Raw genomic sequence first — 25830 nt, 5'->3', positions numbered from 1 at the left:
GCACTGGCTCTTGGTCTTGGTGTTTCCATAGCCATGGGTGCTGGGGCTGTAGCACTTGTGCTGTTGGCACAGTGTTTGTGAGAAGGCAAATTCCGGTTGCCTGGATTCATGGCATTGATTTTGGTGATGGTTTGTGGAACAGGATCACAGTATAATTAACAGCTACTCCTAGTGTCTTGGGTGGATTGTGAAATAGCTTCTCCAGCACTGGTCCCGTGTGCCTGTGTGCTTTTCCACCATGACTTGCCCACTGTGCATATGCCAATCATGATGCTTTGGAGGATGGAGAGATGATTAGAAAGGGATATGCACCAAGGGAATTGACCTGTTCCCATACAGGGTGCATCAGCTATGGTGGAGATGTAGCAGAAGTAGCCCCTAGCTGCTTTTTTTGTCCTCAGTCTTGTTTTCACGTTTGCCAACACAAATCAACATGAGTATTTGAACTCAGAAGGATACTCTTTTATCACTTACGTACCAGCTTGTCAGTGGCATTAGGACAAGTTTATGTGGTTCTCACTGGATCTCCGATTGGCTGACCCGTTTCCAGTTTTAACCCATCTATGGTCCAAACTGTTGGCCTTTTCTTTTCATAACCTTCATTCAGTAACTATTTAAGTATGTACTCATGAGGCAGGGCTGGATGGCAGATCGTAGCTTTATGAAAGTATATGTGTGTTTGTGCACCTTATCCCAGGACCAAGTTCGGTAGGAGGTCTCAGCTCATGGGTGAAAATATCCTGTCTGAATCCAATAGGATGTTATGATTTAGGTGAGGAAACGAAAAGTGGATTTAGCTGCAGTACTGCATGCCACACTTCAGTGAGCTATTTACTCTTCAGGGGACTGAAATATTTCATTATTGGGCAACCACGTGGAAGTAACACTGCAGAAGTTTAGTTGGGTATGAAATATCTACTCTTACACAGCATTTCTAAACTGTTAAGCCAAATGTAAGATAACAATGTTTTTTCCCATACTGTTTTTTTATGTGTCCAGTCTCAGCCTCTGATTCTGAGCAAACTGGGGGTGGGGTTTTGTCATCAGTGAATAGTAGATGCAAATCCATTTTGAAGGCAATTAGGCAGAGTATCTTTATTTTTGGACAAAGTAAACTGCAAGCACAAAATTGCTAGCACAAGATTGAAGGTTATTTACTAAGATTATATGCCACATGTGATTAATCTCTTACCCACTTCTTTTTGCTTTTATTAGCCAAATTCTAACTTTCCAGAGGATCTGTACAGAATTCTAAGGGGTCAAATTCCAAGGCTGAAAATACTTAGTGCTTATGGTTGTGCATGCAGAATATACTGCCTTAACTAGGTGCTTTTTGCTGCTCTCATGCAAGCTGCGTCTCTCCCCCAGAGTCCCAGTAACATCAGCTACCCTGAAATACTGCACATCAGCACATCCTGGAGAAATATGGCTGTTATAAGGCCATTTTCTCCTGCTGTTCTTCAACAGTGTTGCTCTAAAAAGATAACAAATGACATAAAATTTCCAAACAGATCTGCAGGGAACAGAAGCCCATTGTTTCCCCAGTGCGAAGGGGCACGTTAAACAATGTTTTACTTCCCCTACCCCCAGCTGCTGTTGGCAATTGCAGATCAAACTGTTGAGTGCTGCTTCATCTTGTTCCTTGGCCACACATCCCTGCTGCTTTCCTTTAAGCCAGCCATTCTGCTTCTGAAACTGCCCAAATTGCATAAGGTAACCAGCTGTTAACAAATCCAGCCACACAGGCACAGAGCAAAGTTCTTGGTGTGGTCTGTCTCCACCAGCAGGGACTGGTTGATATAAGCATGTTCAGAAGGCAAATAGTTCTCAAAAGTTGTGTGTAACTGAGGACAGGTGGTGGGAACAGGGGGGAGGAAGAGCTATTTTGGAGGGCAGCCCCATATTTAGGTTGACTTACAGTGACTGATGAGCCAATAACTTGGACCCAAAGTGATGTGTTCTTCCACAAGTTTGATAGGAAGCTCAGGTAAAGCACTGTAGGCACTGTGTGATCTTTGTTACTATTTATGGTACAGCTGTTCAAATGCTGCTGGAAGCTGAGGAGACGATAGATCTGAAGGGGGTGTGTTCAATTAATTATTTTCTAAAGACAATTTAATGATGTCATGCAAGTTGGAAGCCATAATTTTGCTGTCAACCTTGTCCTCACTGTGTCCTTTTCTCTGGAAAAAGTACAGTGAATCTTCATGGCAAAAAGGATCTTGGTTTTAATTCATCATGCCTGCTATAATAACAGAGGCAGTTTTAAGGTTAGAATAGCATACAGACAAGATGATAATTATTGCTCTGAAGCTTTTCTGGAGTAGGCAAGAGGAAATTTCCCATTAACTTCAACAACAAGTACAGAAGGCGGCGAGAAATAAATGCCTCCACCATGCTACTTCTCCATGATCAAAAGCCACTTGCCTAATTCCAACAGCTAATTGTCACATGTATAAAAATGTATGAGATCTCATGAACATATAAAAGATTGTGTGTAGCAGCATAAGTACTTGATTTAAATGCATAATTAATAGCTCCACTCAGCTTTACATTGAAATGCAAGACCTACGAGCTATATATCGAAGAGACGTACTGACGTTTTTGCACCAAAGAAGCTTATTAGTGAAACTATGCTGATAACTTTTTCACTTTTAGACAGTTGGCTGAAGGGGAAGAATAAGTTTGAAGCCATTTGTAAATTTTGGGAGGGTTCTTTGATATATTTGTGAAGCGAGTGAGTTAAAATAAACTTCGAACAGCTTCAAAACGCAGGCACATCCAGTATTTTAACAATTAACTTTTACTTACCAAGAACGTATTTGGTATGTAAAAACATGTAAAAAGTTGCACATTAATAGTGGTCATAAAGTGTAGAAAATTCTGTGCTTGCTGATTAGGTATCTGTGATACCTGTAACCACGTACTTCACCAGAATCCCACCCTGCTGTGCCTTGTGTGCAGTTCCTGCAGAGAACTTCCATGGATTCAGAAAAGACAACATACAAAGCTTTTGTAGGTTCAACTGTAAATTATGCATTTATATTATACCCAGTGCACACATAGAAACACCACTGCTGAGTTTTTGCACTTCTAACATATTAATTCAGCAAAGTGCTTAAGAGTACTGGTTAATTTTAAGCCTGTAAAAAATACAGTTCAGCATTGGACCCAAATGCATTACTGTCTTGTTAGTTTTAGCTATCTTAATTTCTGCTTTTGAAGGAATGTTAATCCAATTCACTTTTTTTTTTTTTAAGTATATGCCAGGATTCAACTGTTTTTATTCAGTTTGGTAGCACTGAGTTGAGTTACTTTATCCTAACTGATCACAATGACAGCTAAATGTCAGCTTCATTTGTATCTTAGCTCAAAATATGAACAGAAAAGTATACAAAAAGGAAGATGTTTTGTTACACACTCAGTGAATAATTTTTGCTGTGTATCTTATGCCAAACAGTTTTGATTCTGCATGTGACTTACAGTACAAAAGCCATACCGATACATATTTCTGATTAAATTATTTTCAATATTTTGTATCTAATGCAGAGAAAACACTGCTATTTAAATAAATGCATACAAAAAAATTGGCATTTTGTTGAAACATAACTCCATCAAGAAAAAAAAACCACAGTATTTTTATATAACATTTTGGATATATTTTATGTCAAAACATGATCACCAGTCAAACTAGTGACATCTAGACCCAATACATTATTGTGACTTCTAAAATAAAAAATCAGAACAAAACTAAATTTGTTATAGCTCTGCCTTCATTAAACACCATGTGTTGGTGATTTAAACACAACAAAACTCTAGTATAATCTTCAAAAGTGTCTACTAAATATAATAAAAAGCATAAGAGAACAATTAACATTTAGTCTGTTACATTGAAAAATTGGATGTACATACTTCTATTGCCTGTTAGCTTTGCCTAAGCCTTTTCAACTACTACAAAAATAATAAAAAAAAAGAACTCATTGTTCAAAGTCAAAAACATTCAAATCAGTTGATACAACATTACAGTACAGTCAACTAACATCATTCTAGGTCTCCTTTTCTCAGTGTACGAGTCCTTAGACCAGTGTTACAAACCTAGTTCAATGCAGTTTCAAAACTGTATGTTAGCTTTGCAAGATACTGTAATCTACTGATGGCTTCGGAAGAATGGGGTTGTGCTACTTTTGAATCACAGGGTAACCCCAGCCTCTCATTAATCTTATTCAGCACTGTAGTTAGACCAGCATTAAGTTTAGCACAAGAACTAAAAAAAAAAAAAAAAAAAAAGAAAAAAAAATGAAATAAGAGTTGGAAGCCAGGTGAAGCTGCCATTTGTGTCAAACAATTGCGATACGCTATACTAAAAAATTCTGAAATATCCACCTGTCCTCACCGCTCTGCCACAAACTAGCAAAGTCAAAAATACAAAAGTCTTCAACTTCTCATTTTTGCAGAATAAAGCAAAAAAGTCTTTGTGCTCCTTACTACCAGAAGCAAAATATCCTCTGAGTTACCACATGTAATAGCTTCTGGATGTGTCAACTTGGGTTGGCTTGGTCTCTGCAGAACCATCCTTGTCTTTTTCACTGTCACCTTCCCAGAGATTAATAAGTGGAGGGTAGAGCTCATTCAGTGGGATTGAAGAAGTCTTTTGCATATATTTTTTCAATGAATGATGGTAGTTTTTTCTCTTAAATCTTTTTGCAATATAAACAGAAATGGAGGCGAGGCTAATGACAGCAAACATGGATCCCATTACTGCTGCAAGGGCAGTGCTGGTTTCTTGGTCTGAAATATCTAGCGCAAAAGCTGCATTTTTTGTTGTAACATTAACGCAGGACTTTTGTGTTTGCTGATGAATATTTGACACAGTTAGACACACTTCATAATCCGTAGATGGTTGTAAATGTGTGAGGTTATATTCATGTACATCAACCGGGACCCGAGCAGTGTACGTAATGTGAGGGTTGTCAATCTTCATAGTGGCTGATGACCATTTCAAATTGGAAGTCATGACGTTGGAATTAACTTTCCAAGAAACCAAGATTGAATGTGATTCAGCTTGCTTAACGTAGATTTTCAGAACCTGGGTACCATCCAAAAGCGTTCCGTTCACCCGGATAGTGGCAACCCTCGTGTCAGCCCCTTCTATGTTTTGAGCAACACAGGTGTACCTCCCAGAGTCTTCAACCTGGATGTTGGAGATTTCCAAGGTGCCTTCACTACTCAGCTTGTATTTGTCAGAGAAACTTTCGACGGTTACTTTATTGCCGAGAGGAGTGACCCAGTAAATTTCTGGCTCAGGTTCTGCCATGGCCCGACAATCTAAAAACACTGTCATGCCGATTTCCAAGTTTAAGTGATTTGGAAAGGTCTCATGAGAGATCATTGGAAGACATTGTTCATTTGAATCCTGTATTAACACTTCCTTCACCTGCTGTCCTCTGTATTCTGGAGGCATAGCGCAAAACATGGATAGAGGTTCCATGAAACGGATATTGGTTTTGTTTGAGTTGATCCAGTGAATGACACAGTCGCACCTGAGTGGGTTACTGTGGATACTGATTTCACGCAGGTTTGGAAGGGATTCCACTGTCTTTTGGTACACTGCATTCAGGGCATTGTTGTTCAGCATCAAGCTCTCCAGGGCAGGAACATTACGAAATGCTAAACGATGTATGTAAGACAGCTTTGGATTGTTGGTGGCTTCAAGCTTTGTAAGTTCAGGCAGGTTGTCCAGCGCATACCTATCGACAGAAACGAGTTCTCCCATATTATTGATTCCAAGCTCTTTCAATCTGAGCATGTTTTTAAAATCACCTTCTTGAATTTTATGAATCGGATTTTTGTTGAGATCCAGGAATTTTAAATTTGGAACTTTCTCAAGTGCAAGCTGAGGAACTTGTACCAATTTGTTGTCATAGAAGGAAAGACTTTCAAGACTATCCAAGCCTACTAAGGCATTGCCGGGAATGTCTGTGAGATACATACCTGCCAAAACCAGACTCCTTAAATTTGAGAGTGGTTTGAAATTCATATCCAGTATTCCAATCACTGGATTTTCTCCAATCATGAGAATCTCTAAGTTAGGAGTAGAATCAAACCACCGACTGTCAATAACCTTTAATTTGTTGGAGTTGAGATGTAATCTCAAAAGATTCTTCAGGCCAGAGAAGGCATTTGCAGAAATGCTGCTGATCTGGTTGTGATTTATATATAGCTCCTGAAGATTGCAAAGGTCTTGCAAGCAGTAGTCAGTCATCTCCGTTATCTGGTTTTCCTCCAGGTGTAAAGTAGTAAGTTGAGTGAGATTTGAGAGTCCTACATCTTTGATACTTGTGAAGTTATTTTGTGAAAAATCCAATTCTGTTAAGTTAAACAGCTGCTGGAGCTCTTCTGTGGTCTTTGCAATGTTGTTGCTTTGTAACAGAAGGACTTGAGTGTCACTGGAAAGATTGCTGGGGATTTTTGTTAATCGAAGGTCATTGCAGTCAACTGTTGTGGCTTCCCTGTATGTTGACTGTGGTGTAAACCATGGCCTGATTTCACAGACACAAAGCTGTGGACATTCATTACTCTGCATGGAAGACTCAGTTAATGAATTCATTAACAATTCTAGCACCAAATGGCAAACAGTTAAAATGACTCTAACCTTCACCATGCTGGTCAGCTAGTGAGGTCAGCTCCCCAGCCTCTTAAAATAACAACAGATTGAGAGGGTAATTTGTTATCAGGCAGAAAATGTGAAGCTTAAAGTTCAAGGTGAAAGGCTTGGACATCCAGAAGATGAAAGACGATTTTCTGAGTTTAGAGAAGACAAGAAATGGTCTGAAGACTCTAAGCTGCTCCTCTGTGTTCCAGAATCGCCTTCAAACCAGTGTCTGCAGATGTTCCTGAAAACAGATTAGGGTATATGTTATGCCCCTCTCATAGAAAGTTCATATATTATTTAATTTCTTCATCCTTTAAAGAAAAATATCTGAAAACAATAGTTATTTTAACATTTATCTCCCTTATGAAAATCCAGCAATGGTATAGTTAAGTTATGTAAGGTTTGGAACCCTCTTCTGTTTGGGATTTACATGAGAAAACTCTCTGCAAGTTCCCAAGAGAGTGACTGCAAACAACCATAGAATCATCTGAAAATAAAACTTTATGACATCTTTTGGTTTCACTCTGTAATATCTGTTTGAATGGCTTGACAAATGGTAAAGATCGAGGATGTGCTCACAAGTGCAGCTGGGTCTTAAAGGAGTGTTCAGGGCATAATCCGGCTGGGAGTCAGGTTGCCAGAGCCGTCCCCAAGGCTGGGATTTCAGATGTGTGGACTTAAGGCTCGGGAAATGTTGGTTTATAAGTTTCAATCTAAATGCATACAAACTTAGCCAAAATTCATCTGAGTTAATAAAATTGGTTCCAGATAACAGCTTCCATTTGATCAAGCTAAGCATCAAACAATAACAGTAAATTTGATTAAATGAACGTACTGTCCTTATTCTAGCTGTTCGTATTGCATTGTGCATCGCATGTGAATTGTTTACCACAATTCTAAATTCCTGTGAAAATCAGGCCACTTGTATCCTTCTAGCCTGAAGTTATTCATGCAAGAGTATGTTTCAGTTAACCCAACAGTGTCCAGCATACCTCAGAAAATCTGTTGTGTTGTGGGTCTTTAATAACATATTCAAGGAAAATCTAAGCTCTTAGTAAAATCTTTCTCGCTTTATTGAAAAAATAAGCTCTGAGAAACAAGACTTTGTTACCTGCAAACCTATCTAGTAGTGCTGCTGTAAAAAGCATGGATAAAGTTTTGAGTTTCTGTATGTGTAATGTGCCATTCGGGGTCTAAGCCATTAAACACAAGGGCTGCCTATCTCCCAGTGCATAAGCATTTTGGTGATGGCAATGCTATATGAACTGATTTTCTCCAACTAATGTTTGTGGTGGTGATTTCACGTGCCTAGCTGTATTCCTCTTGACTTGTTGTGCATGTGGATACTGGCAGATGAAGTACACGTTTACTGTATTTCGCAGCAAAAGTGAAACAGGTTAGCGCATGTGTTCAACAAGCTTTGAATTAAATGGAATGGGAATGGAATGGCCTCAAGTTGCGCCAGAGGAGGTTCAGATTAGATGTTACGAAAAATTTCTTCACCGAAAGGGTTACCAGGCACTGGCAGAGGCTGCCCAGGGAGGTGGTTGAGTCGCCATCCCTGGAGGTATTTAAAAGACGGGTAGATTAAGTGCTTAGGGACATGATTTACTAGTGGAAAGGCATGGTTGGACTCTATGATCTCAAAGATGTTTTCCAACCAAGCGATTCTATGAAATACAAGGCATACGCAAGCAAGACGTGACAAATCTGAGGAAGGATTTGAAGAGCAGACCTCTGGAAACTCAAGGTGACACTGTAAATCTTATGCTATTATGATGGCAGTTGAAACTTCTCAAACAAACGTTTTCTTTTTCTATGTAACTAAAATAATCAAATGGTGCTCTGTGGCTGTACCTAACCATGATAAACAGTAATAGCAGAAAGCAGGAAATAGCACCTTTTTCAGTTAGAACATAATGAAGCTTCAACCTTGTCAAAGCCCACAGAATCTATTACTATATAAAGTAATAAAGCTAAACACAGCTTTTAAAAAGTTGAAAATAGTCACCTAGATAGCAGTGACGGGAATGCTGTTAGTACAAAGCATTCATTTCAAAATCTGGTCAGCATATTAAATAAAGAAATTACAAAATTTTATTTCAGATTACAATTTGACGCTGTAAGTAGAATGCACCAAATAGCATTTTTTATTTTGACGTGCTGTTATTTGTTCAGTGGTTGTTATTTTAGAGGAGAGGAAACAGGAATGTTAGCCAGAAAGCATTTGACCCTGTTGAGTTAGATTTTCTCTCTGGTAGCTGAGACTTGAATGAGAGATGAGAAAAGTATGCTGGAGGGGGAGAAGCCAGATGTAGAACAAGCATTCCTTCTCAAATAACTTTCCACTCATGGAAGAATTGAATAAGACATTAATTGCATTAAAAAAAATAAATCCTATCGGCACCATAATAGTAAGGAATATATTAACATAGTGTGTTGGGGAGGCTGGCATAAACTGAGTTATGTTGACTTTAATGGATGCTTCTCTCAGTAACAATTCATTTGTAGCTGACCTAAACTAGACGGTTATAGGAATATTGATGATGTCCATAGTTTAATTGATGTAATTCCAGATTTTTCAAATTATAGTATGTGCCAGTTAATAATGCAGGCAGTGATTTAATCCAGTAACAATTTCAGATGGGTACTGGAGGTGCCCTGAGCTGCCACGACACGTGGGCTGCTCCCCTGCGCAGGTAGATGTCTCTGGCCCGGCTTTGCAGCCCTGGCTCAGCAAGGCACAGAATGGAGCAGCCTGCACCAAACCAGGTGCCACTCCAAAAGACAATATTGCCCCAAACATTCATGCCTTCAGAGTCTTTCCTGTAACTTTCTCCTAGGTAGACTGAGAAGCCCATGTATTATAAAGATGTGGGCCCTAATGATATTTTAGTATTCATTTAGCTCTGATGTAGTTATACAGATAATGTAATACTTTAAAAATGGAGCTGCCTCAAAGAAGACTTCAAAGCTGCTTTAAAGTATGTTGGAGCGCATCTAGATTTTGAAAAAAATTTGAACTCGATCTTTCCTTTGTTGTCTATTTATATCTTCTTACTTGCACATTACAGTTATTGTTCATCCTTGGTAAGAGGGCATTTCTGGTTTTATTGAAAAAGTTGCCGGCTCTCACTTGTACCAGTGAGACTGAATTGAGAAGAACTTGAGTGTTAGTGTGTGCTCCTTTCCTGCTAGACATCTCAGCATTTTGCCCAATGTTCTTTTCTTCATCTAAAACAAATACAGTATTTCGCTGGTAGCAGAGTTCGGTCCAAGCCGAAGACAAGTCAGGGGATTCATTTACAAGATTCTGGCTTTTGAAGGCCAGGGAATGTTTCTTAAAGAAACGCCGGTCCTGGAGCAGGGACAGAGCAGTGGCTCCAGGCCATTTGGACTAAGGAGAATATCAGACCCCTAAATCTGTCTTAGGACAAAATCATATGACTTTTTTTTTTCCCCTGAAAATGGTATGTGACATAGGTAATGTCACTGATGGCATTTCTTCTAATTCAGTGTTAAACAGTTCTTTTGAAAAATACCAGGTGGGGCAACTTACCCTAAACAGCAAGGGGGTGTTACATCTCTCTTTCAGGAGATACTGAGCTTCCAAGGCATGGCTTTTAGCATTCTCTGTCTTTTCCCTCATTTTTTAAATTCATATTTTCTAGTGCACTAAACCACTAGAACAGTCATATCAGCTGTTAACTTGATATCAACAGAAATAATAGTTAATTTTATGGGAGAGATATGGAGGGAATTATTTTACTGGGGGCTAAATAAATGCATTTTCCACAGCACCTTTCAGTACTCAGTGCATTAAGCAACCACATTTCTGTCAGCAAGCAAAGCCACAGTGGTTGTCTGGGATATTAGCTTGTTCAAGTTTCTTGTGGGCAGAAAATGTGAATATCATTCCTGCATCTCCCATCCTGGAAATACAGCAGGGAGGGTTTGAATGAGGGTTGCCTTTTCAGCTAGATTGCACAAACTGCTTAATGGTGAGAATTTGTTTGGCCTGTGAAATAGTAACAGGGAGTATTTGGCTGTGGAGCAGAAGACCCTTCGTTTCAGCTTTCCTGTGGGGTGGAAAGAGCCGTGTGCTGGCAGATGTAGCCTTGCTGTTAAGCAAGCTGTAACCTAGGCTGTTAACTTTGTCCAGTTTTTCAGGTGCTCCAAAGAAAAAGTATTCTTACGTCCAAAATGCAGTAAGAGAAGACTGTGAAGGGACAATTGTGAAATACGCTGTTCATAAAATGCGCTCACAGTTAACTTCCTAACTAGAAAAAAATAGGTCTTAAACATTTTTTCTTGGTAATAGGAAGATGAAGGTTTGTCACTTCTCTGACAACTGCATTAATGGTCACTATTAAAAATTACTTAAAAAAGAAACCATATAGCTCACACATGCCTATTTGAATGTCTGTTTTGAAACAGCGATACTGCCACAGCAAATCTTCTCTCTCCACAGTTAAGCAGTTCATTCCAGGAAAATTTCTTTTACATGCAAGGAGAATCAGCACAGATTTTGGTTGGCATCCATATATACTAAATGTGCCCAGGTAAAAGTCTGAAGGATCAGATACATGAAGGAAATTACCTCAGGCTAAGACAAGCAATTTATTTCGCACTTGCTGTGAGCCAGAAGCACAGAGATCCATAGTACCTACCCATCTCTCCACAGAAACATTTTCATACATTGAGCCTAAGTAACGCAGCTAGTCTTCTGGAAAATTGTCCGTTGTGCTAATGTTCTGCTAATGACTCGTGCAGTTCTCCTGTTCCCCCATCATCATCATCATTATTAGTGAAACTACGGCCATATAAACACCCTCTGTCTTCAGTCAGTTTGGGAAAACTTGTCCTGGGCTGCTGCATCCTGGATTCAGGTGGTTTATTAGGAAAATACATGTTAGACAGCCTGCCACCCCTGCCCAGGGATGTGGAGCATACCACAGTGACCAAATGTTAGTGCCAAGACATAAGAACTGGTGAAGCTTCAGCTAGAACATGGTGATCAAGGAAATCAAATTCAGACTGGGATCAATACAAAAAAGTGTTACTCCATTGTCAGGGAAAGGAAGAGTCTTACGCAGGGATACTGAAAGAGGTTGGCTTGTTTGGCCTGGCAAAGATCTAGCCTGAAGAACTGCTTTTGCTGGAAGCAACACTGGAGATGAACTGGCCCATAATGAGCTCAGGTTGAGTTCATTACAATCAGGTTAAGACAGTCTGACAGGTTTAAGGAAAGGGTATTGTGTGTATGTGGAAGGTAAAAAGAGGCTTGCCTTGCTTCGAGCTTTAGTAGGACCTTTGCAGTTCTATATCCACCCATTCTCTACAAGAAAAACTGAGCTACTCCAGGTGAACAATAACCTTTGATAGTGCTTTAGGAGAGAGAGGCATTTAACTACTGCCACATGAATATGTAGGTGTACCCACTAAACCACAAGTAAGCACAACACAAAACCTGGTCTAAAATGTTCTGTTACTTGAGCATCAATGACCTTGTACTTCCCAGAGAAAGAGGCTGGATTTGGACTTGGAGTTTAATAACCTGGACATTTACAGCTAACCTGCAGAATGGGCTCCCTTCCCAGGACTCACATTTACAACTGCAATCGTGTCTATTTAGAAAAATAGGGAGGAATCGTGCCCGATAGCAAGCCTTTTATATTGAGGTTTGTAAAGTCTCCAGTGTCATCAGGAAAAAAGATATTTATGAGCCTGAACTCTGTAAAATACAGAAAAGTCAAGCTGAAAATGATGTATGTTGGTTGAAAGAGCATGCCAAAATCTGAAAATGGGAGCTTGTTGTTAAAAGCAGAGACAAAACCAAGGGCCTACAGGACATGTAGTAATAGTATAAAGCTTCAAAATGCATCCTCGGGCATTTATAATAGTTAAGGTTTGGAGGGTTTTTTCCCTGCAAATAATGCCTACTTCTTGTCTGTACACACATTCCATTGAAATAAAATCAGTGTTTAATTTTAGGGAAAGCTCTTGTGAGAAGATGTTTTGCTGTATTTCAAGACAACTTTTGCATGCTTTATCTTTGTTCTTTTGAAAAATACTAGTCTTATCTCCACAGAAGAAATGTGAAGAGTATCCTATTCATAATGCCTTCACTGCAGAAATGAATTATTAAATCTTTAAAATTTGTAATTTATTGGCATTTATTCTTAAAACTTGCATCTGATACAATGTTTTTCATTAAAATACTGAAGTAAATATGCAGGAGAGAGAAAAATCATTTTCATTCATATACTGATCTCAAGTGCATGGGGCTGGGATACCCCGCAGAGTACAGTTACTGTATATTGATGGCCCATCAAATCAACCATGGAATTGCAACCCAGCTTCTGTCATCTGTTTGAAAATCTCTTACGAATTACCATTAACAAGTCATATTAGAAACATCAGGAATAATAAGTGCTTTCCACACAGTGGCTTGTCAAATTATATAGTCTGTTTTTTTCTTTAGGAAAGGAAAAACTCATAAAACCGTTTAAAAGCGTTGAAAATCTGAAAGGCAAGAAATGTTTGTACAGTAGTAATATTCTTTCACTGGAAAACCAACTTATTATCTACTTTCTTACTACGTTTCTTTCCATAAAATAGATTAGTCTTGAGAAAATACGGGCTGTTCTTTTATTGCCCAGGACTCTAGTTCTCTTGTCTGCCCCTGTTCAGCATGAAGGCAGTAGCCTTTATTTCATTCAACAGAGAGAATCAAGTCTGTGATTACCTCCACATACTTACCAGATAAAATTATTTGACTTTATCAGCTTTCCTGACAGCCAACCAAATAGCTTCCACTCCGAGGTAAAAAGCCACTTTCACAAGACCTTGCTCGCAGCTCCTCCCTTCCACACTGAAATGCAGGACAACAACCTGCAGTTGATGGCAGACAAATCACTGGGGAATTCTTTCATTTCCACCTGTACATGCTGTCACGCATTCATAGCCTTCGGTGTATTTTAAATGCAAGGGAGAATTTAAACCTAATTGGTTTTAGCTTGTACAGTGTCTAAAATTTATGGAGCATAACTAATTTTGGAAGACCTGTTCCAACTATCTTTTGCGTTTAGTGTATCTGCTGGCTGAAGAATAAAAGAGGATCAAGAGTAGAGAAATACTGCTTCGTCTTCTAATCATATTTCAATAGAAATGAAATTCAGTCTTGGCATATTTGGAATCTCAGAACCACTTGGAAGGATCTGAACATCTTGTTACCCACAGGGGCACCTACCTCATGAGGATTTCATACAAGAACAGCTCAGATAATCTCCGCTTCTTACTATCTATCAAAGTAAGTACAGTTCAAATAAATTTTGTTTTCAAGAAGAGAAATAGGTCTCTAAGAGGAACAGGGCATTAAGAGATTGAGTTGGACCTTGGAGTAGAATTTCCGTTTTGGTTTTTGGCTTCTCTGAGAGTCAAGGCAGCTTGGCTACTGGAAGTGTTAATAATAACAAAATAGGGAGCACATGAGCAATATTTTTAACTGTGAGAAATATGGATGCTAGAACTCCACGGGATTTTCACAAAGCAACAGAAAATCCTCTTCCTCTCTTTCTGCTGACTGGCTTTCTGGCAGTGTGATTATTTCGCTTCCTACACAGTTCTAGATCAAACTCCGATTTTATGAGTCATTCAGGATCCCCCACAGTTGGGAAAGACCCCAGTACGTAAGTAGTTGCTACTACCATAAATGTTGCCAAAAAAATCCTGCGCTAGAAATGGCAGCCAATAAATAAAAACTGAAATGAGTCAGTATCTCAGTATGTATTTATAAAATCAACATAATAGCACTGGCTGTAGAAAATGCATAAGACTTGTTATTAAAAAATTATAGGTATGCATTTTTGCATATGTATATGTAATAAGCCAGGCATCTATGGCTTCAATTGTTTACCTTCAAGCAAGAAAAGAGTTCTTTTTCTAGTCCTTGTTACACTCTACTTTGGTAATTCCATTCCCTGTGGATGTATCACGTGTTTAATTTTCGATTATTAGTGATTAAGTATTAAACAGTATTTTACTGTGAGCCTACATCTATATCTACGGAATTTATACATATAGTGTACTTACACAGACTATAGCCCTTAGAATAAAATACTGGTTTATTGATTTTTTTCCTAGGAGTTATATGCTTGTAAGATCAAATTCTCTATTTCTGAGCGATATTTACATATAAATGTTAATAAAACCATACATTGATTTGACTGATATGGAGACAGCTTCCTGTTCACTCAAGGCTGTGAACAGTCCAATAACAAAATAAATGGATTTATCGTGGGAGGTGCTGAGATCTAATACAAAGTCTGTTAGCACCAAGACAAAGATTTGGAACTCAACCAAGTCAAGATGAGATAGAAGCAATTCCATTAAGTGGCCACAGATTTGGTTTCGGTACTACGCTGAACTACAGCTTTACTCAGATCTAAGTTAAAAAAAAAAGTTATTTTCTCTCTGGTTAGAGCGCTGTATTACCTGATCCTTCCCTACCTCTGTTCACAAGTCCTTTCACACTCCTGAACAGGCTTCTACGTAAAGTTTCTTTGTGTTTCTGAAGACCTACTTCTTTAATTCACAACTGACATCCAATGTACTGTTACAGTGGACAGAGAAAATATATGCTTTATGGAGTATACATTTTACATCTTTATTTCATTCCAAAATTGTTTTAAGTAGTATTGATTGGAACATAGCGCAGGTCACCTGCCACATCATCAGGAAAGGAAGATTTAACTAAGAATGGGGAATATGTTAGTAGCCTATGTTTAGCTATTTCTCTTTATCTCAAGCATCACCTGAATTTTGAGACTAACTTTGTTTCAGGTAGAAAACAGATCACAATCTTGCTTAGAGAGGTTCACGAGATGAAGAGAAAGAAAATAAGTCATATTTAATGTATTTGTATGTTTAAGAATAGAGCTATAAATTGTTCCTTTAGCTGCAGCCCTCAGTCTTGTCATGGCAAAGTCAGCAGTTTTCCACAGATGGGTTTATTTCATAAGTGCTTGCGAAATATAGAGGTACTAAAATTGCTGCCTATTGCAGAAAACATAAGAGAAGTTATTTCTCTCAAAATTTTAACTTATTGATGCTTTATAAAGTCTTTACCTAATTAAGGTGATTCATTCAGGCATAGTAATGTTTAATTTGTATATAATGGACTTGTTTCTCTTAAAGGGGGCAGAAAGATAAAGGAAAACACATTTGGCAATGAATTTATAACAAACACTTTTTCTGCTTTTACTCGGTGCCTTATACTATGATGAAACCATTTTAAAGACCTGTTTTCAAGCAGCTATTTAAAAACCTTTCTTTCTGCAACTGGTTTGCTTAACTGGTTGTTCACCTATGGGCAAAATAAGTTACTTGGCAATGCATTTACAAGTCCCTGCAATCCACCACTGTTATGAGTGGTGGACCTCCGTAACTATCAATATTTACTCTATTGCGGTTAGAGTGATGGATCATTTATAATTTAAAAATTCAGCAGGGCCAATCAGTATCTCATCTGCACCCTAGTAATTACATGCAGCACATTAGCAAGGTATGCATTTACTAGGTATTTTTGGACTTGCTTAATCAAATAAATCATATGAGGCATGAAATAACAGAAAATGTAGGGTTCATTATACCAGTGATAAACACTTTCCAATTACAGAAAGGCAATCCAACCTTTGATTGATGTTTTATCAAAAAAAATACAATGCTATTCTACCACGCTTTGGTCCAAGTAACTTTTATGTGTTTCTTAGAAGTTATTTAGTCTGATACTTCCCCGTTTTCCTGACTGGCTCTTGCAAATTACAGAAAACCTGAGTCTGGTTGAAGTGGACCAAGTCTTTTTGGGCCGTATGCAAACACAGTGGTTTTGACAGCCCAGGGAGCTGAGCTGGCATCGCAGCGTGTGTCCTGGAAGCAGAGGAACCCTGTGCAGTGCTCCTCGTGCTGCTGCAGTTGGGGGTTAATGAGAGTTTAGTGTGGTTCCAATTTTTGCATAAAGACAAACTCCAAAGATTGCATTTTGCTTGATGACTCGAGTTGCATTGACTGTACAGAAATAGTTAAATCAAATTAAGCATCAAGGAGTAAATGATGTATCGGATTCCGGTATGGAGGAGAAAGCTAGGGAACATCTCCCATGAACTGAAACAGCCCCTAATCTTCTACAAACCATTAACGTTATCTCTAAAACCTGACTTTGATAAAATAAGGACTAGTGACCTCTGGTGAAATACTCCAGTGGAAGGGATGGATGACAGTTACAGAGGTGGTGATCTGGGTTAACTGCAGTGTCAGTGGCAGGGCTTCTCCAGTTTTAAAAGGTACTTACGGAACTCAGGGGAACATGGCTTTGGTCTCAGCTATAATCTTGTGACATCTTTGGTATTGCGTACATGTATATTAAGCCAGAACATGGTATTTCTGGAAGATGCTATTCAACACATGCACAAGGAGTGTCAAGTGGACATAGCAGACACATCCTTACAAAAGCCTCCTCTGTCCCAGGGTCAGCTATGACATTTTTCAGTCCTGCACTTGACTTTCAGACCTCCTGCTTGTCTACAAAGGCAACTCTTTTGAGATGAAGCAAGTGACTCCCAGCTGACAACGCTGATCTCAAAAGTGGGACATGCCCAGCCAGGCCTGGGATCCCTTTGGGACCTCCCCACTGATGGACCCTAGGGAAACGAGGCTGCACTGTCCTGCTGGGACTCGGGCTGCTAGCGGGACAGGGCAATGATAGCTGCAGCACACAGCAGTGGAGAAACTAGCTGGTGGGTAGATCCTGCTCTAGTGCTCATGGAGAATCATAGCACAAAGAGCATCACCAGTCCTGCCTACCTGCCTGAGGTTTTCTCCCCTCCAGTGCAAGAAGGGGCCTCTCCATAGGAGAGCTGGAGCTCGCCAAGACTCACCGAGATGATGCTGGGAGCAACCACACAGGCCGCCGCAGAGGTGAGCGCTGCCACACCAGCATCTGCCAACGCTGGAGTAACTGGCACGAGGTAAACCCTGCCAAATAACTTGAGGGGGCTTGGCTACAAAAAGCAGTTAGGGCTACTGTTCTAATCAAAGCTGACAGATGTATAAATTGCTGGAATCACCAGAGTTTGTTAAATTAAATACCTGGAAATGAGATGCTGACAACCTCTAAAATTTCTAAATAAAACCCACAAGTAATCTTTGCCACCAGTGTTAATGAACCGCTTCACTTCGCAAAGTGGCTGGGAAAAATACCTTCCTGTGTTGCTGAAGGCCAGCACCTTAGGAGAGAGAATTATGTAGCAAGACCACTGTACCCAATAAAGTAAGGGAAAGAGTTGTTTCTCTAGAGTGCTTCTATAACTTCTGTGCATTCTCAATACAACATCCTGTTAAATATTTCAAGACTGTTACTTACAGTTGCTTTGCCCTGTCTTTCTTTAAGCTTAAAAGAAAAGAGAAAAAGCAATAGGTATCTACTCGATCTCAAATACTTAATCTTTAGAAACTGTGCTCCAGGTTAAAAACAACTTCTATTCTTTTGATAATTCAGCCAAGAAAATGCTGGCTTGGGTCATCAAATTACGGTCTTGTGAATTAGAAGTTAAACTTATAAAAATATTCTGCAGTAGAATTTAAGAGCAGAGACTAATTCTCTTCCCACTCGTGTCTTCAACAGGAGAATTAGGCCAATACAAAATAGGCCAATACAGTATTTTCTTTCATAGCCATTTGCAGAGAAATGAAAGATGACATCTAAGTCACAAAACAAAATTTGAATAAAGTTGCAGGGCTTTAAGCAGCAGTGAATAAGTGAAGATGGTTTAGAAGAACTTGAATCTGGACACCTCTAAAACCTAGATGGAGACATGTTCTGTTCCTGACCTTATGAAAGTCCATTAGTGGAAGACTTAATTACTCAGCTACAGGAAAAGAATGAGACCAGGAAAAATCATTGACTAACTCAAACACATCCTCAGTAGGCTGGTTCTTGTCAAAGTAATTCTTTGATTTAAGCACTCTTAGTCCTAGAGAAACACCTTTATTTACTAGTTCTACAACATTTGGACAAAATCGGTTTCTAAGCCACCTCTGTGGTTTTCTTTACTCTTGCTCATCTTTCGTCCCGTAGTGGGTACACGTTAATTGTAGAGACAAAACTAAGTATGGGAAGGTTTTTCAGTGTGCTTTCTTGGATTTCTGCAGATGTTCCTGATGGAGAAGACATGGGGAGGGCTGGCTCCTTCCTTCCCCTTTTCTCCCCCAGGAACCCAATGGGCATTGCCAGCCTGCGTAACACAACTGTGAGAAAACTACTTCAACTTAAAAGTTGTGTTTTGTGTAGACCTCACTACACACAAGTTATTTTTAAGAAAGATGTGTTCTGTATTTGCCATAGCATTTAAGGCTCGATCTTGCTAATTACTTCCCTGCTCTTGACTGGAGCCTAGAATTTACAATTCCTGGGAGCACCATGTATCTCCCAGGCTGGCATTTCCAGCTGGGAAGAGGTGTAACAATCAGCTGTCTTGAGGCTGAAATGCAGGTTCCCCGTCAATTAGCATTATGTAAACAGATAGGAGGAGAAATGGATTTATGTGCTCCCAAAAACTTTACATGGATTTTCTTCAGTTCTGTGACTACAAAATGTCTGCCAGGAAAAAATCTGGAGCTTGGCAGGATGAAGCCTCACACGTGTATTGTTCGTGTAACTATGGTAACCTACAAATGCCACCAGTGTTTCCATTTCATACACAAATGAGGGGACAGCTGTGGGCACCACATGTCTGCCAATGGAATAATATATGTGAACTAGGATGGCTTGGTCAGAAAATTACAACTCATTTATATTAATCAGGGCTTCAAAGAACAGTCACCTCCATAGCTACAAAGTGCGCAGCAAAAGAAAGTGATTTTTATTTCTGAAAATGTTTGGCTCTTTTGTAAACATTTTCAGCATCTTGCTACTTTGAGGGCTGGAAAAAAAGTAGAATAAATGCTGTAACAACCAGTGCTCTTCTAGAAACATCAACTTTTTTTCTTTGGTTTTGTCTTTTCCTGATGCTTGATCTTAAGTCTGAGCTTGACACAAAGCCTGACCTGGGGCCAAGCGTGCTCCAAGGCGTTTGCCTGGGGAAACAGCAGTTCCAAAAGAGGCAGAAATAACATGGCACAGAGCTCTAAACCAGCTACCAAAGCTGGGTTAGTGAAAACCCTTTTTTCAACTCATTGATATTATTAACAGAAGTAAAAGCTTGGAAACAATTCATAAAAAGATATTAAAACAAATAAATCAAAAATTCTAGTTTAAATGAACTTAAGAGTTTATATCAACCCTAATAATAACACCAACAAATCCACAGACTCAATAAAGCAAGTAAAATTACCTTTTCAGTGAATTTTAAACTATGCGAGCTGCAGTACCAGTAATACTTGACCGGGGATATGATTCATCCAAGGTGCTTTAAGTGTCCCTACAAAAAAAATAATCAAGAGCTGGAGCTGCCGCCTGCCTTGGCAGCAGCAGCCTGCTGACAGACGGATGCAGCAGGAATACAGCACGCCGATTAGCAAAAGTTTTCCCTGGCTTCTGCAGTGACACGATATTGTATCGAAGTAAAACAAAAGGCTGCAGCACTCCCTCCGCGTGGGCTGCCTCCTCGCTTCACATCCCAGCTGCAATCAGTATTTCTTCCAATACCAAGGGGGGGGTACTTCATGTTTATTTATGATACGATGAGGAAAGCTTTAAATGCGTATTTAAATGATCACATTTTCTCCACGAGTTGGAATCGAATGCACATATGACTGGTTTTAAAGCAGGGCTTCCATTCCCAGCCGGATCCAACTGTGCCTACACAGTTGTCTGAGCCCTGGTAAATCAGCCTGAACAGAAGTTTCTTTTTGCAGCATAAGTTTGGATGTGCTCAGCATCATTCACGTCAACAGAAAAAGATCTTTCGCAGTTAACATTAAAAAGTTTGTACTCTTTTATACTCTGTACAACTTGCTAGAAAATCCCTTTCCTTTAATAATCAGAAGTATTACTCTTCACGCCTGTTCGAGGTAAACGGAAACGATTTAGAGTCATCACAGCAACCGGTTTATTAAAGCCCAAAATGCCTACTAGGATATATATAATTTTATGGGGACTACCATAAAATTTTATTCAGAACTTTTTTTAACTCCAGGTTTTTTTAACTAAGTTAAACTTCAGCTTATGCAGAGCCCAGGTTTCACCCTTTCTGGGCAGCGGTGTGACCCAGGGGTGCATGGTGGGACCAGGGGGATGCCGAGGGGTGTCCTAGGAGAGAGCCCACGGTCTGCTGGGACATCAGTGCCCTGAACCACTCTTTCACCTAGGAAGCTTTGGCTACTGGTTCGTTTTTCTCTAAAAACGTTTGCCTTTTAAGTGAAATTCCAACTTGCAAGGCTTTTAGACATACTCTGGTTGGACCCCGACAGCAGCCAGGGCTGATGCGGTGACTCTGATTGTTTGAGCGGCTGGGAGGTCACCGCACCTACGTGTAGGAATGTCAGGTTCGTTTTATAGGGATAAATTTTTCACAGAAAGGGTCATTGGGCACTGGAACAGGCTGCCCAGGGAGGGGGTTGAGTCACCTTCCCTGGAGGTGTTTAAGGCACGGGTGGACGAGGTGCTGAGGGGCATGGTTTAGTGTTTGATGGGAACGGTTGGACTCGATGATCCAGTGCATCTCGTCCAACCTGGTGATTCTATGAAAAGACTTGAAGGTTCACAAACTGGTTTTTAAGAAGAGATTCATGACTTGGGAACTATCGTGCAGCTCCAGGACGAAATACCCAAGCATCCCGTGCGCGATCTCTCCCCTTCGGACACTGTTTTCTATTCCGAGTTTGATTCCGTTACTATTCCTTCCCTCGCCTCGTGGCGAAGAGGCACCGACCCAGCACTAAACAACTTAGGGGACGATGTGAAATCGCAGGCCAACATCTGCCGCGTTCCTCCCGGTGAGAGCGACCCCGCGGGCACGAAGCGCTCCCCCCGCTGCTCCGCGGCCCCTGGGAGAGCCCGCAGCCCCCACCAAAGCGGGGGAGGAGGCGAGCGGGGCCCTTTGTCCGCGCCGGGAGCGGCTTCCAAAGGGAAACGCACCAAACCCCCTTTTTCCCGCTGCAGAAAGGAACCGGCTCCCCGCGCCGCGACCCGCTCCGCCCGCCCCGCGGAGCCGGCCTGGGAGGGAGGCGGCGGGGCCGGCGGGTCCCGGGCATCCCCGCTCACACTGCGCCTTTTATGCCATTTTCTGAAGGGCTATTGTTACCCCGAAGACGACTCGTCTTTTCAAATTCCTCCGCGTGAATGGACGAGGCAAAGACATCTGCCGGGATGCTCTCCCATTCGCATGCAAATCGGGGGTCCCCGACGCTTAGGGCAGCCCCGCCGGCCCCGGCTCCGCTCCCCACCCCCGCCGCAGGTAGACGGGATAACGGGAGAACTAGCGAGGGGCGAGCGGAGGAGGGGACGCCGCGGCCGAACGCCGCATCCTCCGCCCGCCCCGGTGCGCGGCTGCACGGCCCCGAAACCGCTGCCTTGCGCCACTTTCGCAGCAGCTGCTCCCCGCAGAGGGAAGCAAACTTTCCTCCTCCCCAGCGAGCCCGGCTCCCTCCCTCCCTTCATCCCCGCGGCGGCACTTACCGGGGGTGGCTCCCCGCGGCTCTCCCCGGGGGCGGCTGCTGCGGGGCGCCCCCTCCCCCGCGCCGAGCTGCGGGAGCAGAGAGAGAGAGAGAGGCGGAGTGTGTGTGGAGAGAGGGGGGGGCGGAATTCCTCGCTCCCCTCCTGCGGGAAACGAGAGGAGCGCGCAAGGAAGAAGATGCGGTGCCGGTCCCCGCCGCTCGCTCTGTGCCGCCGCCGGAGCGCACCTGGGTAGGCGCCGCCGGTCAGATGACGGGCTGCGCCCCCATTGGCCGCGGCGGCACCAGCGGCGCGGGGGGGCGGGGCCAGCGAGCGGGTGGGCGGGGCGAGGGCGGGGCCCTCGCCCCGCCCACCCGCTCGCTGGCCCCGCCCACCCCGCGCCGCTGGTGCCGCCCCCTCGGCCTCACCCCCCTTCACCCTCATCAGTCTCGTATTAAAGCAGCCGTGGGGGATGTGGGTATGTCCCGTCTCGAACGGGCCTTATGAGGAGCGGCTGAGGGAGCTGGGGGTGTTTAGCCTGGAGAAGAGGAGGCTGAGGGGAGACCTCATTGCTCTCTACAACTACCTGAAAGGAGGTTGTGGAGAGGAGGGAGCTGGGCTCTTCTCCCAAGTGGCAGGGGACAGGACGAGAGGGAATGGCCTCAAGCTCCACCAGGGGAGGTTTAGGCTGGACATTAGGAAAAAAATTTTCACAGAAAGGGTCATTGGGCACTGGCAGAGGCTGCCCAGGGAGGGGGTTGAGTCACCTTCCCTGGAGGTGTTTAAGGCACAGGTGGACGAGGCGCTGAGGGACATGGTTTAGTGTTTGATAGGAACGGTTGGACTCGATGATCTGGTGGGTCTTTTCCAACTTGCTCATTCTAGGATTCTATGAATGTCTTGGCAGACTTCCTTAAAAATAACACAAAGAATCGTAGAATGGTTTGCGTTGGAAGAGACCTTAAAGATCATCTAGTTCCAGCCCCCATGCCATGGGCAGGGACACCTCCCAGTGGATCAGGCTGCCCCATCCAACCTGGCCTTGAACACCTCCAGGGTTGGGGCATCCACGGCTTCTCTGCACCTGTGCCAGTGCCTCACCCCCCTCACAGTAAAATATTTCTTTCTCGTATCTAATCTACATCTCCGCTCTTTCAGCTGAAAACTGTTACCATTCATCCTGTCCCTGCACTCCCTCTTAAGTAGCCCCTCCTCATCTTTCCTGTAGGCCCCCTTTAAGTACTAGAAGGTTGTTATAAGGTCTCCCTGGAGCCTTCTGTTCTCTAGGTCAAACAAGCTCAGCTCTCAGCCTGTTCTTGCATGGGATGTGCTCCAGCCTTTCAGTCATCTTTGTCGCCTCCTCTGGACTTGTCCTAACAGCTCCATGTCCTTCCTGTGATGAGGACTCCAGAACTGAATGCAGTACTCCAGGTGAGGTCTCACAAGAGCGGGGCAGAGGAGCAGAATCACCAGGGTAATGGCAAAGTACTGTGTGTGGGAGTGGCTTTTCAGGATTCAATCATTTGATTTTTTTGCCTTTTCTTCATGGAGATGTGCAGCGCTGCTTGCAGTACTGACTGCTGCGCTACCATCTCTCACTGTACCCTGAGGCTAAGCACAGGGCATTGCCACTTGAGGCGTTTAAAGATAGGGGAAATTTTCTTATAGGTAAGTAAAGCAGCATTACTCACTGAAATTACATTCTTGTATCCTCTATGGCTGCTTGAATAAGAGACTGATGAATTAGGTAGGAGAAAAATAGGCTACGACTTCAGCCCTAAGAGCCATTTGAGGCTAAAGTTGAAGGATTTAAAGCTATCAATGTAAGCCTTTGGATATGTTCAGCTTCCAATTCACTCCTGCTTTTCTGTCTTGTCTCTTTTTTCAGTTATCTTAGTCTGGAATTATTGGCTTGCACATTTCCCTACGTTTTCTCATTCTGACTTTGGTCTTTACCTGCTTTGCTGGCCAAGTTCCCCGTGTGCCAGGGGAGGTTTCTGCAGCTGGGCAGGTTGCCCTCTCTCCAGTGTAACGCCACCATCAGTGCTGCCTTCAGGGGCTTCCCTCGGGTATCGCAGTAGATAAACACATACAGTCACACAAGGGCAGGATGCCCACAGAAATAAGAACCCTCCAAGTATGTGTCCTCTGTCTGAAACCTCATGACAGATCTTAAGAACAATCAGTGTGTTAGACAAGGAGTTTCTGGCATGACTCAACGCCAAGCGCCAACTGAAGTTTTGGCAGCAGTATAAAAGTCAGCTTTTCTCATACCTTTAAATCTTTATTTCCTATTTTTTTTATTATTCACTTAACCCAAAAGGAAAAGAAAAGCTGTGGTGGGAAGATGCTGTGCTTCCTTGTCCCTTGTGCCCTTTATTAACATAAGATAATGGGAATTCTGCATACCTCAACAGGCATCCCTAATACATTTAGTGACTAACAACCCAATAAAGCAAGAAGCCTGCAAGTATTTGGGATCATTTTCACCCTTATGCCCTGCACAAAGCTGTTGCAGTTGGTGAGGCAGAGTTTGCTGAGCCCAGCCTGGATGAAAAGGTGCTGGTGTTCAAGGCAGGCTGAGTTCAGTGCCTCCTCCAGGGATGTACCGAGGTGATATCTTCTCAGGAAATGACTTTAAAAAGTTGGTTTAACAATTTATAGTGAGGAAGACTCCTAATATAAGTTAACAGTAAATTACATATATAGCAAATACAGTCTCTAGTTAACGCTTCAGATTTCCTTAGTGAATATTTTCTGAAGGTCCAAAAGGTCATTTGGGTAGCATTAAAAGAGAAGTTTTTCATATTTAAGGAAATTGAATTTTCAGAATGAACTCATCAATGTCATCCAAAAAGCTGCTTTTCCTTCCCCAGAGTCAGTTCTCATCAGTCCGGATGTTACTTTTCTCATCTATCACTTATTCCTAATGTGGAAGTAATACAATAGCGGATGCTTCTTGGAAAATCTGCTGTGTAGTGCATGGCTTCAGTTCTTCTGTTTCAGGGTAGGGAATTTATTTTCACTTTCTCGGCAGAACACATCCGTCCTTTCACGTGGTATTAGTTACATGCAATCGTCATGCTCCTCTCTGCAACTATTTCTTTTGCCACACAGAGAAAGAAAGAATCATCAACCCCGATACAGCCATGTCCCTCCTGGCCTTTTAACGGGCATTAGAGTTTTGTGGGAATGCTCTGTGCTTTTTCACACACGTCAACAGCATCATGGATCACGAGGCTTGTGTGGGATTTTAGGAGGGCTGCTAGACCCATCCAGTATTCATGCAGCAGAAGAGGGCCATAGTTTTGTAAGAGATGTGCTAGAGGAAGAGTGTTTTCCATATTTAATTTTCATGAGCAGCTAAACACTTGTCTGCCATTGCAGGCAACGCTGTCTCCATTCCAGACTTTCACTATTTTAAGTTACGTGCACAACAGGCCCCTCTCTCCTCCAAGATTCATGAGGAACTTGTGAAACAATCGCAAATAAGCTTTTAAACCAGACCTTGCACCTCTGAACACAA

The 25830-nt window shown here is 41.9% G+C and overlaps 1 protein-coding gene across 2 annotated transcripts; it reads right to left on the bottom strand.

Moving 5' to 3' along the window:
- Nucleotides 1-1704: 1704 nt before the first annotated feature.
- LRRN1 (leucine rich repeat neuronal 1) lies at nt 1705-22394 on the bottom strand. Of its 2 annotated transcripts, XM_069865545.1 has the most exons (3): nt 22329-22394; nt 13415-13546; nt 1705-6893 (listed from the first exon to the last, which is right to left on the bottom strand). In XM_069865545.1, the coding sequence occupies exon 3, from the start codon at nt 6659-6661 to the stop codon at nt 4511-4513; it is 2151 nt and encodes a 716-aa protein (XP_069721646.1). In that variant the 5' UTR covers nt 6662-6893; nt 13415-13546; nt 22329-22394; the 3' UTR covers nt 1705-4510. The 2 variants fall into 2 exon arrangements, with proteins under 2 accessions (XP_069721646.1, XP_069721645.1); XM_069865544.1 differs by lacking the exon at nt 13415-13546 and having other exon boundaries at nt 22329-22367.
- Between the last annotated feature and the right edge of the window lie 3436 nt (nt 22395-25830).

The sequence above is a fragment of the Phaenicophaeus curvirostris genome, chromosome 11 (assembly GCF_032191515.1).
Source record: "Phaenicophaeus curvirostris isolate KB17595 chromosome 11, BPBGC_Pcur_1.0, whole genome shotgun sequence".
NCBI classification, from domain to species: Eukaryota; Metazoa; Chordata; class Aves; order Cuculiformes; family Cuculidae; genus Phaenicophaeus; species Phaenicophaeus curvirostris.
This window is presented reverse-complemented; position numbering and strand designations above follow the sequence as displayed.

What these genes read in the sequence shown, in the direction of transcription:
- LRRN1 (XM_069865545.1), bottom strand. Translation starts at nt 6,661, where the DNA reads ATGGTGAAGGTTAGAGTCATTTTAACTGTTTGCCATTTGGTGCTAGAA.